Below are 17,473 nucleotides of genomic sequence, written 5' to 3' on the forward strand. Positions count from 1 at the left end.
ATTTTTGCTTATCGGTTGAATGGAAGCGATAATTTTGCCCTCACTCTCACAGATGTTTTGAATATACATTTTGTGAAAGGATATATAAATGTCAAATAACCAGCCATGCTGGGATGGCAGCCCAAACTTAGGTTCTTAGTGGTACGGGTTAATATTTCCACTCTATGAATTCCTAAATCTTGGCTTAAGGCTGCTCATCTTTTCCACGGTCTCTTTTATCATTTGGTTTTGATTCTCTTTATGCATGAAGGCTAAGTTTACACAGTATATAGATGAAAGGAGAAAGCCTAGGAGAGGCTGGACGCTCAGACTGTGTCAAGGTATTCATGTGCAATGGATGGCTAGACGAGGTTGTTCAGGCAGACCACACTCTTGTTCATAAAGGTCAAGGGTGTGTATGCAGGAAAAGTACCTGGCTGGACATGGGTTCTTTGATGGACCCCAGCATTTTCCAAGTTCTAAATTCTTATGAAGATAACTTAATTCCCTTTGGAGGAAACAGCATGTATCTCAGAAAGGCATGGGATGATAAACTGGAGATTCTTCCTAGGTTAAAAATCAAGGTGAAAATGCAGAATTCACCTATGTGGGAGAGTCTGCTCCCTCTTTCAGAGACAACAAACTATTGGTGTTGTGTGATGGGCTGCTCAGCTAGGGGACTCAGAAGTGTGGGGGTCTCGGCAACCAGGATCCTCCATGGTCAGTGCAATAGTTTAAATGACAGAAAATGAGACCCTAAGTCTGGGTAATAAAGAGGAGAGGAACAGGCAGTGAGATTTGGGTGAAGGAGCAGTAGAGAATTAATGCACATAAGAATTTGAGGAAGAAGAAAGAGGGAAAGATTTCCAAATATAAAGTCTGTGTGGTTACTGATGTCATAGATTTGACGTGACCACAGAAGATTTGGGGGGTGGGGATGAATCTGGCTTTGGGCCTATTGGGTATGAAGTACTCGGGGGACCAGGAGGTAAGTGGAAATAGGAACCTGATGATCTTCAGAAAGATCAGCTTTTGTCAAAACAAAACAAACAGACAATTATAAACCAGAGACATCCTGCAGGGGAGGAGGGAGAGGGATCAGAGGGAGGGAGGGAGGAGCCCAGTGGACTGAGGTGATGGTGCACAGGTGCATTGGGGAAGGAAACTCTATGGGGACTACACCTGAGGGGGTGGGGGGAAGCAAATATTGCTTAAAAATGAACAGTGATATAAAATATATATAAAGAAAAATAAAAGAAAAACAAAAGATCAGCTTTTGTGATAGGAACTAATTCCGCTTGTGGTGGTGCCCTGTCCAGTATCCCTCCCCAAAGGTGGATCTGGGGTTTTCCTAAGGCGTGCTCTGTGAGGTGTCTGCTGTGGCCAACTAGGAAAACGGGATGGGGAGGCAGAAGAGTCACTGATGTTCAGTCTCCACCCCCAGACCTAGCTCTGCAGCTGTCTTTATGTACCCAGCTTGGGAGAGAAGTCAGCTTGGAGGGATTAGGAACCACCTGCACATCCTCAAGACAAACACTTTGATGGGGCAATCTCAGGATACCCCAAGATTTCCACCGAGACTTGGTTCCCCAAACCCACAAATAAATCAGCTCACAACAGATTCTTGGAGAAAATACCCAAGATGCAAACCTTTTTGGTGAATGTTGGTGAAAAGCACTGGGAAGGAGGGTACAACCTGCTCAGCCCCCTTCAATTCCAGGTTCATGAACAGCTTAAGGTCAGCTTGTCTCCCCTAATGATGTTGCCCCCTCCTGGGGAATTCTTACCCTTTGATTTATAGGGTTACTTTTCTATTTATCTGAGAAAATAAAAACACCATTACAGGGAGTATGACATTGAAATCTTGCCCATAAGTAATGGAAATGGTGAAGATTAGCTCTGATATGTTCGCAGCTGTTAAACAAATCAAAAAGGCATTAAATGCAAGTTTAAATTTACTCTGTCAGCTGAGGGAAAGATACAAACTTCAGCCCGTTAAACAGGCCCTTGAACTCGGATTTTAGGTTAATCTGCTGCTTTCTGTGAGATCAGATTGGTCGCACCTGAAACTGTATTCTGGGGTGTGCTCTGTAGGAAGAGGTGAACTTTATTTTTTTAAAGATTTATTTATTTATACATACAAGAACTGGGGTACAGGCTGGAGGTGTGGGGGGTGAGAGGATCCACCAGAGACAGAGTGGGGAACAGAACAGGCACAATGACTGAAATACACTGCTGAGGGGAGCAGCAGGTGAGACAGGAGAAGTCTGCTGTGCCATGTGGGTTGCTCCCTGGCTGACCGGGGATCAAACTCGTGCTCCAGAGGCTGCTATTGCTTCATAGTGTGGTGCTTAACCCCTTGTGCCACCAGGAAGGCCTGGAAGAGGTGAACTTTAAACCTGTTATTTCACTCTAGAATTCCTGCTAATGCATTTGAAAAGAAAGCGTCTATGCTTGGGGGAAGTGGTAGTGTCTAGGAAGACTGGTATAGTCAGACCGAAATGGTTCTATAATTGTGCTGCAAGAAAGGTCTGGACAGAAACAGCCTGGCGGCTCCACAGATCGGGTTCTCGGGAGCTGCTGGATCTGGGGGCTCAGGTGTGTACCCCGCCATCATTTGTACTTTGCCCCTGAACCCATGAGATGAGCCCTCTGGTTTCATACAATCTTCTGCAAACCAAAGGGCTGAATCTGGCTGACCTCTTCAGATTGTTGCAAATGTTGTATTAGATCAGTAAACCAAAAATGCCCATTGTTGCTGGTATTTTATCAAAGTATAATATATCCACCCTTATGGGAAAAATACTGAACTGTGGGTTTCAACTATTCTTATTTGGGATAAAATAGGCAAATCTCAGGAGGTCAATGGCACTTGTGACCAAAGAAAAGGATATATAAACATTTGTTCTGTAGCTTCAAATGGCCACCAAAGGATAACCCAATGGGGGCACCTCCCTGGTGGCACAAGGGGTTAAGCACAGCACTGTGAAGCTATCCGCAGACACTGCAGCGCAAGTTTTATCCTTAGCCAGGGAGGTGACACACATGGTGCAGCAGACCTCTCCTGTCTGGCCTGCTGTTCCCCTCAGCAGTGTATTTCAGTAGATCTGCCTGTTCTGTTCCCCACTCTGTCTCTGGTGAATCTTCTTACCCTCTCCCGCACCTCTGGCCTGTTCTCCAATTCTTGTATGTATAAATAAATAAGTCTTTAAAAAAAAAAAGATAACCCAAGGAATTGTGTTGCTACGAGACATTCAGTTTAATGTGAAATATATACCCATTTCCTACAAAAAGAAAAAGGCTCTGGATGTCACTCCAGACCAGCATCCCAATGCGCGAGAACAGCCATGTTTGTGAACGTGGGGATGCGCCCGACTCATTCACTCCTGCGTCCACATCTGCTGGGAACATAGCTCAATGCCATGCTCTGTCACTGGCAATGAACCAAGACAGACTTTTTTGGTCCCTTTCCTTTAACCACTCTGCTCTCCCAGACTTTTCTGAGAAATGAAAAAAGAAGCAAAAGGGTGGACACCAGGTATACATACCTGACACAAAAGTATAAAACCACCGGGCCCGACTTCTTGGGGAAGTCATGTTCCAATACTCTTCGGTCTAGCTGGAGCCAGTTCAAGTGTCCCCTGAGAAAAGAGGGACAAGTTGGTTAGGGGTTTGGATTTTGCAGATGTTTCTTGCAACAAATGCGTGTATGTATCTCAGAATGTGCTAGATCACAGATGTGGGTTTTTGCTCACCATTAAATTTCTAATATTTGAAGAATCCAAAGGAATTATCTGAGGAATAGAGCCTCATCAGGAAGAGACTTAGTAGGTGAACTGAGGAGAATGATAATCAGAAAGTCAGGGGTTTGAGACCTGCTCTGCATTTCCTAGAGTACACTAAAATGAAAAAGCACTCTATTCCCTTTCTTGTTCTCTCCAGCATACTCTTTGCTGCCTTTTGCCCTGAAGGACTCAAAACACATTTAGAAACATGTTTGCAATCACAACATTTGCTGGAAGCAGGTGGAGTGAAAAGTGAATCATACACAATTTCTTGAAAAATCAAACTTACACCTGCCACATGACCCAGTTTTCTACTCTCAGGTATTGACACAAGAAATATAAAAGCCTATGTCCATGCAAACACTTTTACACATAGATATTTAGAGATGCATTAGTTCTAAGAGCCCAAAGCTTGAAAAAACCCAAATGTTTATCAACAGGAGGATGGATAAATTATGATATATTGATAGTTACATAATGGAATACTATGCTGCCGTAAAGACAATGAGCAATGGACATACACAGCAACGTGGACGGATCTCAAAATAATTATGCAGAGTGAAAGAAGCCAGGTATAAATGATTGCATTACATTTAAATAAAATTCTAGAAAGTGCAAACTAATCTACAGTGGCAGAAAACAGACTGGTGGTTGCCTGGGAGGGAGGTAAATGGGGGGGGGGGCGATTATAGAGGGGTGTGAGGAAACTTTAGGGAGTGATAGATGTGTTCATTATTTTAATGGTGGTGTCGGTTTCAGGGGTGTAGACATACGTCAAAACTTATAAAGTTGTATGCTTTAATAGTTGCAGTTTATTGAAAGTCCATTTTACCTCATGAAAACTATTTATGACACAATTTCCCACCACCACACCACATACCAGTCTGGGTGGGAGAACCTCTGGACTCCTAGCACCCTCCTGGGCCACCTCTATTGCTGCTCCTCCCAATCCATGGGGTCTACTCTATGTGCCCTTTCTTTCCCCAATAGACTTTCTACATCAGGAAGAGAGATCTGCTTCATAAGGTGAAAGTATGTATGTGTTTGATTAACAGGACGGTGTTAAGACAAATGGGAGACCTAATTTTCACGGAGTAATACACTATAATCATTCCTTTCCTGCCTTTGAAAATGTTCCACATCTCCTGGGTCTTCTCTTAGTTTTCAGCCTCCAGCTGCAGCCACAGGCATGCTCTCACCAGGACCTTGCTTGGAGAAACACAAGTGTTTCTCCTAATTGGGACAGTCTCCACCCTCTTTATCTGGATGTCACCATTGTTCAAGACTGAGTTCAAGCCTTATTTTTAGTGAAGCCTTCCTCGGTTGCTTAACTCTGGTGTTTATTTCAAATTCCTCCAGAGCTTCTAGCTTGGGTTATCTAAAAGCCCTTGGCATATTCTCAGACAAATCATTATTTTAAAAAATATGACTTATCTCTCCAACTAAGTTGCAAGTTTTCTTTTTTTTTTTACTTTTACCTTTTATACTAAGTATGATTTCTTTTGTTTTCTTTTTAAATTCCTTCCACTAAAGTTTTCAGCAATATAAAGGGATCAGGACTTAGCACTGTGCCTGGCAATTATTAACTGCTCAAAAGTATCTGCTCATTGATTGGATGAATAATGGTGACTGAGTGACAACTTGGAGAGGTCAATGCCACGGAAAGAAAAGATTAATGTTATCCACAGCTCCCCTGGAAAGGAGAGGCCCCCTGTGCAAAAATGTAGGGCCACAGGGGAAGCACCAGTAGCAGTCATGAGGCAGAGAGGAAGAAGGAGAAAGCGGAGACCAGTTTTTCCTAGGGTTTCTATGAGAAAGCAAGGCAAGGCAGGGAAACATCTTGGGGTTGGCTAGTTTGAATAATTCCAGCGCTTTCAGGCACAGCGAGTTGTCTCTAGTTGTTTGGTACCTGGCCCTGGGTTAAGAGCATGGGGAATATTGGCTTGGTAGGTGACAATTAGTACAGGGGTGGTCATAATATGGCCTCTGGAATACAGGGAAGATGTAAACAACTTTGGCTGTTAGTTTGGCACTGTCCTGAATGGATGCCAAACAAATAAAGAATCTAAGAAAACTCACACTAGCAATAATGGCTGTGTAGATTTAAATTGTGATCTGTGCCTTGAAATAATTCTTGATAAAAGTTCTGGGAGTAATACCATTCACATGATCCTCCAAAGAGAAACAGACTGATAGTGCAAGACAGCAGGTGTTTTTTTCTGATCCAGCACTCAAGGGATAAAGAGGGGCCAGGGATTAGGGCATCCCACCTGTGCCCTCAAGATCTATCAAGGGCCAGGCCTGAGACATCCTTACCCCACCTACTGGCACAACATAACTGACCACACAGAGAGCTAGCAATATGACTTGGGTCTCTGGAGGCCATAATTTGCATGGTGACGAACCTCTAAGCGGAGACATCTGCATGAAGAGACACAGAAGTGGGCATCACCTGAAAACCCATCTGTTGGGGGCTGCTCTGTACCCACTGTTCTTCATTCATGTTAATAGACAGGTGGACTCCTTCTCTAGATCATTTCATTCCCCACATTAAACTTTTTTAAAGAATGAATTCTAGTAATGAATTTATTTAACAAATTCCTTTGCTCCCAGTCATATATTGGTCTAGGATTTATCAAGCAATGAGGCCATTAGAAGGTAAGAAAATGATCGTACAGCAGAGAGAATGAGTTGAACAATTAACCTCTGAGATAATTTCCTTTCTCCACTTCCTCTATTTGAACTAAAGCCCAGTTCTGCAAGGCAGACAGGACACACACAGGGTCTGAGCCCTGGGCAGGTGGACTCCATACACCTGGAGTTCCTGGGTCCTCCAGATGGAAGGAAATCTCTCCCTCTATCTAATGTGCCTGTAAAAATCTCTCCCTGAAGGCTGCTAACAAAGAGAAGTCTGAGGCAACCAGTGATTCATCCCTGATGCCATTTATGTGCCCAATATTTGGGCAAAAGCTAAGAGATGGATGAAAAAGTAAAGTAGAAACCCTGGCTCTGAGGCTACTGCTGTCAGCTGCAGTTGAACTAGTTAAAATATTTTCTTCCCCTTGTATTGGGTTCAAAGTCATGATCCCTACACCCTAAAGGATCAAGGATTTTATTATACCTCTGTAACACAACTCAGTCCCCAAATGAAGTCCCTTTCTCAAACTCCCCCCCTCCCCCAAGTTAGGATGGAATGGGGAGCAAAGACGTAAAAGCAGCATTTTCTCTATATGGTTTAACTAAGATATGCCTGCTATATTGGCTTTCATTATACTCATTGATTTTTCATTTGAGAATTCACATCAGTGCGTTTGCCAATAACACTACCAACAATAAAAAAATTGCCCGAGTAGACACTCAGAGTATTTTTGTTCTTGCTTGACTGATAACTATCTTTAAAACTGGGCAAGATAACACTCATTTGGTTTATGGTGGCAGTAGGTCAAACTGTTGGGTCAGTAATAAATATGCAATTGCTTCCGGGCAACAGAAATTGGATGTATTTATTTAACAGATTGCTTTTAGCTTCTACATATAATACAAATAGGTTTTTGGTTCAAGCGTTGGCACCTTTAATAGAGATGACCTTAAGGAGAGCCTTGTTTATAGAGAATTACTGGAAGGAGGCGGTATGTGATATGTCTGTCTGAACTGATAATTTCTTCATCCTCAGGGGAGAATGATACCCTGTGCCTTTTATAGGTTTTTTTTTTCTTAGTAGCTTATTTCATATTGAATGAGTTTCCACAGAAAGCCACAAAAGTATAAAATTCTTCTAGATGATGCTGAATGGAAGGGGTGGGTAGGGAGTTCATCAAATGGAAGGTTTAGTAATTTAGCAACCTTAAATTAGAAATGCATGTGCTCAAGGATACTGACTTAGCTAGAAACACTGAAATAGTGGCCTTTAATAATGTCAGTGTGTGTGAGTGGGGGAGAGGGAGGGGGAGAGGGAGAGGGAGAGAGAGAGAGAGAGAGAGAGAGAGAGAGAGAGAATTGGGGAGAATAGACGACTAAATCATGGTCTATTGGGTCCAACTGAATTTTGCGCATTTTATGGGGGAATTATTTGCTCCACCATGTTCTCTTTTTTTTTTTTTTTTTTTTTTTTTTAAGATTTATTTATTGATTGATTGATACAAGCACTGGGGTGGGAGGGTGAGAGAATTCACCAGAGCCAGAGGGGGGAGCAGAGCAGGCAGAAGGACCGAAGTACACTGCTGAGGGGAGCAGCGGGCGGCAGGAGAGGTCTGTGCGCCATGCGGGACCCTCCTCCGGTGGCCGGGGAGCAGCCGGGGATCGAACCGGCGCCGCAAAGGCTGCGGGCAGCTTCGCAACCCAGCGCTCAACCGCTGCGCCACCGGGGAGGCCCACACCACCATGTTCTCTTAAGGCTGTTCCAAAATTTCTTTTACAATACCTGCTATACTATCTCTTGTTACTTACCTCCTAAATTAAAAAGTTCAAAATTCACTTATTGCCATATATCTGCTGGTTAACAGTGGAGACTACATAAGCACTTAACAGAACTTAACAGAATGAATATTTCAGCTTCAAATATGCCCCAAAGATCAATATTGTTGTCAGTTCTGCCATCTGGTACAGACAAGGCCCCTACCCTAACTAAAACATCTTCATATTCTACGAGAATGCACTCTGTTCACATAGTCCCAGGTTGGAGCCACTCTACTTCCCATGCAAAGTGGGATGGAAAAGTCAGGAGGAAATCTGGACCCCTAACACCTGCTCAGATTTTCCCATTGTTTTCTATTTTTCTTAGCTGTACACAGAAAGTTTCTGGTTAGCACATAGAAGGTACCACTGAGTGGCCACAACACTTGTCAGTCTCGGTTGGTGCACTGACACCGAGGTGGTCGTGAATGCTGAACGTCACCAGAAGCAGTTTTACATCCAAGCCACAGAGGCTGGAGGCATCGATTTTCTCCTTAGCCTGGTGATTCGGGGCATTTAATGAATGGAAATCCCAAACCTATTTCTAAATAAATTATTTTCCCAGAATTGATTGTTGTTGCTATTTCTTGTGCAATTGGAAAATTGCTTTTCGACTTTGTTGTTTTTAAATTGCAGATAAGCTTGAGACTGGGAATCAACTAGACCCTTTACGATGCCCAGGCCAAGACCAGGCACAGTTCTATTTATTCAAGAGCCACAAGCACTCAGGACACTGAAGAGTGGAGGTTTATCCCTGCTGCTCTGGCATTGGGACCACGGCATCCAGGCATTCTGAAACTCATATATCCAGGAAAATCACTCCCAAATAGTCCCAATCAAATGATTCAATTAATTGAGACATACCATGTGATTAAAAGAAATCCTTAATTTTTCTTAAAGTAGAATTCTAGCTTCAGGGTTCCTCTAAAATTTCAGCAACAATTACTTTGTGTGTAAACTTTTGTGGCAGTGAGGGAGTAAACTTTTTAACAAATTTCAAAGGGGTCTGTGATTAAATAAGAGGCTAAGGACTACTCATTTTTTAAATTACTATGTGAAAATACACTCTAACTGTATCTGTTTTTTAAAATGTGCAATAATAGCTAAACAAGTTTCATATCTTTTCCCCTCAACTTTCTAAATAGTTCTTAAGGTTTTTCTTTTTATTAAATACTCATTTACAATATTTGATGAATGTTCTCAAAACTATGACATGCAATTCAATTAAAATGCAAGCATTATGATAATCATTACTTCAGCTTGGGGTATGTTTGACTACTTCTGCTAAATAGTCTAAAAGTTTACAGTTTTGGATTCTAAGTCTTTTGTCAACAACTGAGAACAAATTAAATAAAAAACTTGGGGTTTAAGGGTGTGTGCGTAAGTCCAGACTCATCAACTTATATACATAAGTATGTTCAGTATTTTGTATATCAATTATGCCTCAATAAAGCTGTTAAAAACCCAAATAAAGGAAACAAAAATTATGACTGAGAATAAAGCAGATAACTAAAACTTGTTTCCCCCATAATCTGAAAGTAGAAGATTCCTATTTGTTATTACTTGATAGGTTATTTTTAGGGCCTGGGAACATAATTGCTATTAATTTATATGGAAAAATTTTGAATGTTACCAGACCCCAAAGAATAACATATGAAAGCATACCAAATAGGAATGCTCTACTTTTGGAAAGCAGGGGAAACCTGTGTACAGCCAGAACCGTGGCTCTGAAAACCAAGAACATGGTATTAATATAGCATAGAAAGCATTTCAAAAGTAAAATATTAAAACAAAATCCTTTCCTTCAATGATTGATGCAAATATTTGCTTAATGAAAATCTCAATCACATTATTTGTGCTTATAGAAACAGTAAATCTGAACTTCTCAATTGGTTCTCAAATAGTTAGCTGTCCAGAATCTGTCTAGAAAGCAGAGCATCTTGACATGACTGGTTTTAAATGTTCAAAGTTTGAGTGAACTCAGCTTTTCTTCCTGGACCTGGAGAGAGGGAGCAGAGGATATTTCGTTTTCAAACTTGGTTCCACGTTTATTAGAGCACAGTTATTAAAAATGAAAAGGGGCTAGGGCCTCCCTGGTGGCCTAGGAGTTAAAGTCTCAGGGCTATCACTGCTACCGCCTGAGGTCCAATCCCTGGCCAGGGAGCAGACCCAAATGGCGCAGTAGACCTCTCCTACCTTGCCTGCTGCTCCCCTCAGCAGTATATTTCAATAGATCTGCCTTTTCTGCTCCCCACTCTGCCACTCCCCAGCACCTGTGGCCTACCCCACCCCCAGTTCTTCTATGCCAAAAAAAAAAAAATCATAAAAAAATTTTAAAGGGGTTAAATGTAATTAAATCCTGGGACAGATAAAGAAATTTATGGGAAAACTGGTAAAATTTGAATAATGACTATGATTTAGTTAATGGTACAGCACAACGTAAATTTCTTAGTTTGGGTAAGTGCAAAATGGTTTGTCAGATTATTAACATTTAGGGAAACTGGGTGAAGGACATGGGAACTCTCTATACTATTTTTGCAACTCTTTCATAAGTCCAATTATTTCCAAATAAAAAGTTAAAAAAATCAAATTAAAAAAAGAGGTGGAGCTACTTACAATGCTGCAAAATTGCTGAATAAATCCCAATGCATACCATTGGATATAGTCTTGCATCAAGAATTTAGACACTTTATTAAAGAATACAACTTAGGAAGGAGCTGAGTGAACTTCCAATTTTCCCTCCTAAATTCTGCTTTATGTGTCTTTTCTCCAGGCTCATCCAGAGCCTATAACAGCATTTACAATTGAGAGACTCATTGGTGACCTATGGCCGAAGAGACATACATTCTTCTGTTGGAAGTAATGCTGTCAGTAATATCTATCTTATGCTTGAACAACATTTTATAGTTCATGGCACTTTCTAAGTGTTGGTCTTGTATGATTTGCATCAGGAAATAGGCAAATACATGTGCAGCCGCACGGACTATAATAAAGGATGAAACTTGTGCATTTTATGATAAAATGTAGCACCTGTATCAATCTCCCCCGCCCTCTCTCACGCACACACCACACATCATGATACACATACACAATCTGAAACCAAGGTTATGCAAAAGCTTGTGTTAGTGTCCAGCGGTGCAGAGATAGAGAGCTAGGGGGACATATGGTCACCAGCCTATTTTGAATCTCAGCCCTGTATTTTGGGTGCCAGCATTCATTCTTCCCTTTCTACCAGGAAAAGGAGAAGCATTCAGATTACCATAAAGGCCACCAGTGAACACCTGTTGAGGCAGGTGTTGCCAGGCCATGGCTGACTATGCCTTGAATCATAGCTGACTCGTCTCCTCTGTCTGTACTGGTCCTTGGGAGGTCCTGGTTCCTGATTTCCTCTGGACCCCTGACTCCTCATTTCCCCCATGAGTCAGGCCCACCTGCCAGTTAGTTCTTTTTCAGGAACCTTCTGCAGCTGTGTCTCTTTTCCAGGCTTTGTAACTGGCTGCCCGCCACTCAGCCACCCTGACTCTGGACGACACCAGCAATGGCTCATATCCCCTTTATTCACAGCCACAGAGCCCCTCATGCTGCCAATTTCACCACTGAAGGAGGTATGAATGCCTTCAACCTGGACATGCACTCACTCCTGGCTGGCCCTGGAACAGGCAAGCCAAGACTGGAGTTGCAGGGATCTATGGATGGCCTAGTGACATGCAGTGTGCCCTCCCACTCACTTTCAGTGACGTGGTTTCCCTGTGCTCATCTCTCCAGGGAGAAGAGAGACTACCTTTCAATTGAGTCCTCTGGCCAGTGCACTTGGGGTAGTGATTTGAAACAATCAGCAGGCATATTTCTTCCTCTTTGGCGCAGGACAACATACTCATTTGTTGATTCGTGTTTATTCAAAAGGGAAGTCTAATTGGGACTCACCGAGGGTTCACAGGCTCTTGTAGAAGAGTAAACGTACTTGGGAAATGTGAACAATGGGGATATGATTAATTGAAACTTCTAGTTTCCTTCTAATTAGTGGAAAATGTCTGGGCAGCAAATTTAGGGGGTGTGCAATGATTCTCAGGAGAAAGGGCAGAAAACATCTGCATTTGTAAAAGTAGTTGTTCACGATGTTTATGTGTTTTAAAGCATTTCTTACTACTATGCTGGCTCCTTTCTGCCACACCCTGCAGGCAACAGTCCAGCATCCTGGGCTCCACCTGCAGGCTCAGGACCCTTGTGTGTGGGGAAGGAAGGGATAGGAGGGGGCACCCACTCCTCCTTCCTTCTGGCTCAGACCCTGCAGGCTCCAAGGCCACTGGCCCACCCTGTTCCTCCTGCTTTTATCAGGAAAATGTGACTTCTCCCACTGCCAGCAACCTCATCACACAGCCACCTGGAATGTCACTACCTTAACTATGGAACTATGTTCCAGTTTGCCTAAGACAGTTGCAATTTATCCCTCCTTTTACTCACACTGGCCTGATTGGCATGACAAAACCCTGTCACCCAGCCCACCTGAACTTCCCTGAGGCTAAGAGAATTCACATGGGGATGCATCTGATCACCTCTCCCGCTCACAATGTGGGCGCCTCCTGTCCTTGTTCTGAGCTTGCTGCCAGCACATCAGTGGGGCATGGCCTCCCCTGTACTTTTCTGTCCAGCCACTAGTTGATATACGAGTATTGTAGGAATCACCTACGGTTCCAAGGATTTAGAGGGGAGAGAGAGACTGTGTGCATGCACGAGCATTCAGTGTATGTGTACACAGAGATCAGGAAATTGTGAAATATTTGTTTAGAATAGCTATTTTGTATCTAGGAATCTGGCACATTTTCACTCTACTCTTTTGGGAACAACATATTAAGGAGATTGAAATTCTAGTAAAGATATTCTGACTTGTATTGCAAACATCACTCTGTAGACACGCAGGAAGATCATGCCAGCAAGTGCACTTTTCCTCAGATGAGTGACCTGAATTTTCTGTTTCTGTATTCTATTTCAGCTTAGGCAGAAAAAGTGCATGAATTATTTTCATTTTGAATTCATCATCAAATTCACTTCCTGTTATTGTTATTCTAACACCGGAGAGAAAAGTTTGATTTCCAGAAGTTTTCATTTAACTCTAAGAAAAAACAAACCCATACAAATCTATCTAAAAAAAATTATTTTTTCATTCTCAACACGAACCTGCTTGATTACAGGAACTAGTTTAGCTAATAATTTCATAATATTAGCATCACCCTAATTATATGCTTTGGTTGTTCCAGGTCCAGGCCTGATCACAAGGCCTTTGAAATCCGAAGATGAACTTGGACTGACCCCACAGCACAGGACCCACGTGGCCTGCGGCTGGTTTTCCTGTTGACAGGTTGGAACAGTGCAAGTTCAGGTTCTGCACTTTCCCTGCAGGTTCTGAGGGCTCAGGGACAGCACTTACGTCTCATCTGTGAAGGCTATTCCAAAGTATTCCTTTTCCTTCAGATTGAAGTGAGAGGCCACGAGATCAAGAAGCTCTTTAGCCAAAAGCTTGGGCTGGAGGGAAAATAAAATGGAAAGAGGGTAAGTGCTTTTGTAAAACACGTAATCACACAATTTTTAAAATGCAGTACATCAAGACTCAGGTGTATCAATGCAAACGAGTTTTATAAAACCTAAAGGAGTAGACAAGGAGGACACCAATGAGCAAACAGCCGAGCACAGGCCACCAGCAGCTCATGATGCTGTGCCGGGCTTCCTGGAGCTTGCTCTGTTCATACTCCATCTCTGGCAAGGCTGTCAAGCCTTGTGGCTCTCCTTCTTCACAAGGATGAACATTTTATGCTGAATTGACAGGAGGAGGCTGTATTTAATATATGTAAATATATTTTAATGTACACTTACATAGTATTTGCTGTGTGCCAGGCCCTGTTGTAAACACTCTACAAACCCCTACATCTTTCATCTTCACCACCTCCCTGTGATGTGGTCCCATTATTAATGCCACTGACTTGAGGAACTGGGCACTTGGACTAAGCAAGTGTTGTGGCTGGGATCTGAATCCTGTCTTTAGAGATTCTACAGGCTCCCATAATGTAAAATCCAGAAACTAAAGGCATCCTCCTGCAAGAAATGTTTAAACTAAGGTCAAAAATGCTTAGCAATAAAATTTAAGAGTAAATGGAAAACTCACCCTTCATTTGTCTTTCTAAAGGAGAAGAACAGTCTTTATCTAAGAATGTTTTTATCATAATTATTTCTTAAATATCTCTGCCAATCTAATGGATTAGCCCAGGGCTTTGGGCATGAAATCATTGCATTTGTCTATACTGGTGACTCTTTTTTTTTTTTAAATAAATTTTATTTTTATATTCCCCATACAATTGCAACCCCCTTATTTTGACCCCAATCCCTCCCCTCCCCACACCCCACCCCCCATAGAGTATCTCTGCTTCATAGTTTTTTGTTGATTTTGATTTTCACTTTCTTATAGTTATTCATTTTCCTGGTCCCTTATTTAAGTTTTCTAGATTCCTGCTATGAGTGAGACCATCCGGTATTTTTCTTTTTCTTTCTGGCTTATTTTGCTGAGCATGATCCCTTCCAGCGCCATCCATGTTGCTGCAAATTGCATGTGCTTATCTTTTTTGAATGCTGAGTAATATTCCATGGTGTATATGTACCACATCTTCTTGATCCAGTCATCTATTTTTGGGCCTTTGGGTGGTTTCCAAAGCTTAGCTATTGTAAACAGTGCTGCTATAAACATAGGGGTGCAGGTGTTCTTTGGAATTGATGTTTCTGTGTCCTTTGGGTAAATACCTAGGAGTGGAATTGCTGGATCATATGGAAGCTCTATGTTTAGTAGGTCAAGAAATCTCCACACAGCTCTCCATAGTGGTTGGACCAGTTTGCACTCCCACCAACAGTGCAGGAGAGTTCCTTTTTCTCCACATCCTCACCAACATTTGTTGTTGCTAGTTTTTTAAATATGTGCCATTCTCACTGGTGTAAGATGGTATCTCATGTATACTGGTGACTCTTAATTCACCTGGGCCTATATTGAAAACAACACAGATGGCCAGGCTCTGAGGTGGGGGAGGAAGGAAAGCTACCTGATGGAGATATGGAGCTAAAAGAGAAGAGTCATGTCTATATTGGCTCCTGGTAATGCACACACAAACACACTGCCTTTAGGACACACGTGATGGACTTCTCCAAGTGCAGAGCAAAAACAAAGATTCCAGAAAAGAAAATGTGTGTCTATGTATATATGTGTGTTGCATTTATGCACATTAATATATATCTCCTGGTATACTTCCTACTCTGGTGGTTATCTCTGTTGAATTTCTCTGTTAGAGAGCTGATAAGACATGTAAAGCAAGAATTATAAGACAGTTTGGTTTCTTATTTTACTTTCTGGGTGCTGCCATGGACAGTATTGCATCCTCCCCCTCCCAAATTCATATGCTTAAGACCTGACTCCCCAATACAATGGTATTTGGGGCTGGGGCCTTTGGGAGATAATTAAGATTAGTGAGGTCATAAGGGTAGGTTCTCATGATGGGATTTGTGTCCTTACAAGAAGAGGCAGCAAAGAGAATGTGCGCTCACTTGCTCACTTGCTCTCTCTCTCTCTCTCTCTCTCTCTCTCTCTCTCTCTCTCTGAGAAAGCAAATTTCTGTGGTTTAAGTCATCCACTCTGTGGTATTTTTTTGATGGCAGCCCAAACAGACTAAGACAAGCCCACTTCCTTTAATTCAACAAATGTTTACTGAGTAACTAATAATAGGCCACTGGCCTCTCTGCAGGAGATACAAAAATGACCACCATAGGCACCTGTCAATAGGATGTTAGAGTTTTATCAGGGGCACAGAGCAGGAGCTAGTGTTTGTTTAGAAAGCCAAAGCCAAAAAAGTCAAAGCAGATGGTTTCCCTCTGCTGTCTCACTCCTGGGCTCACAGAGTGGCAGCTTTGGGACCTGAGTAACTATCAATTTACCACGAAAACAGCTGGAAATGACAGGAGTAGGTGTGAAGCTAGGGCAGAACTTTCTCCCTTTGGAAGATAAAAGTCAACAGGAGAATCCATCTTGACAAATGAACACCATCTAATATTTTATACTTCTTTCACAGTAAAATTTGTAAAAATGAAGCAATCTTTGTAACCAACAGGGAACTCAAGATTTTGTATAAGAATTTCCTTCATAAATAGTAGATATCTACCACTGGGGAATGCCATGGAGTAAATGTGGCACATCTCAGGATGTCACGACAGATTGCAAAGTAGAATCCATGATGAGATGGAGCTTCAAACTGTGTTTGCTATGGGTTGCTGCAGGCTCTGTTGCCAGCACTACCTCTATTCCTAAAAGGTACCTGATTGCCCAGGTACAAAGCTTTTAATGTAGAGGTTGTGACTGAATACAGGTAGTATGGCTGAATTTTAAATTACAATATGCCATAATTTATCTGTCCAAATGATTGCTATCTCTTTTAAAGTATTTATAGCATTTCTATGATGCCTGCCAGTTCTTAAAACATGTTTGATAATCTTTTGGGTTTGCTTTTGAAGCCTGTGTCACACTTGTAAAAGCTTCCTCACTCATGATAAATTTTCTTGTACTCAGAATGCAGTTGATTTTTTTCAAGTGGCAACAGTGACTTGAAATCAAGTCTAATGAGTGGGGACAGTGGGTGAATAGGAGGGGAGGGAGCAACCTGGGTCAAGCTGGTTTTGTAAAAGGAGGTGTGACAATAAAATAATCATTTATTGTAGGTTCTTGAGGATTATGGTAAAGTTTCCAGCACAAACTTAGAATGACAGAAATAAGATTTTCTTCTCTTTGAGTTAAACTTAAAACCAACATCTCAGTGGGACTGACCAGAGATACATAAATTTACCCAAGAAGAGAAAGCAGTACTCTGATAAACTGATCGAGTTTATCACAAGATTAAATATAGTGATTGTTCCGTAGACTAGGCAGAGGTGAATGGATGGTGGTGTGTTGATAGATGGTTGAAGAAGCAATTTGAGAAACAGAAACAAACTGAAGAAGCAAATGTGGTCCTAGCTAATAGGTCTTTTAGATCTTGAATATTTGGGCTGCAGTACTAAGGCCTTTTGGCAGAAATGAAGGCATAGGAGAGGGTTTTATTACTCTCTGGAAACCAGGATAGTGATATTACAGATTTATACATCAGCTGATATATAGTTGATAATATGAAACACTCAAATTACCAATAGAACTCTCTTCTAATTCCATGTCTTTCACAGGACTTACAGAGCCATTG

General features: G+C 41.9%; 1 protein-coding gene across 5 annotated transcripts in view; it reads right to left on the minus strand.

Annotated features, from left to right (window-relative positions):
• FRMD4A (FERM domain containing 4A) overlaps window positions 1–17,473 on the minus strand; it is a 302,659-nt gene that overhangs the window by 130,846 nt on the left and 154,340 nt on the right. For all 5 annotated transcript variants that reach the window (XM_037510637.2, XM_054695096.1, XM_054695097.1 and 2 more), the window contains exons 3-4: window positions 13,642–13,736; window positions 3,528–3,620 (exon numbers count right to left, since the gene is read on the minus strand). In XM_037510637.2, the coding sequence (XP_037366534.2) occupies window positions 3,528–3,620; window positions 13,642–13,736 (188 nt within the window). The remainder of the gene's footprint in view (window positions 1–3,527; window positions 3,621–13,641; window positions 13,737–17,473) is intronic.

Source organism: Talpa occidentalis, unplaced genomic scaffold (genome assembly GCF_014898055.3).
Source record: "Talpa occidentalis isolate TD23 unplaced genomic scaffold, MPIMG_talOcc4v2.1 talOcc4.14, whole genome shotgun sequence".
In the NCBI taxonomy this organism is placed as follows: Eukaryota; Metazoa; Chordata; class Mammalia; order Eulipotyphla; family Talpidae; genus Talpa; species Talpa occidentalis.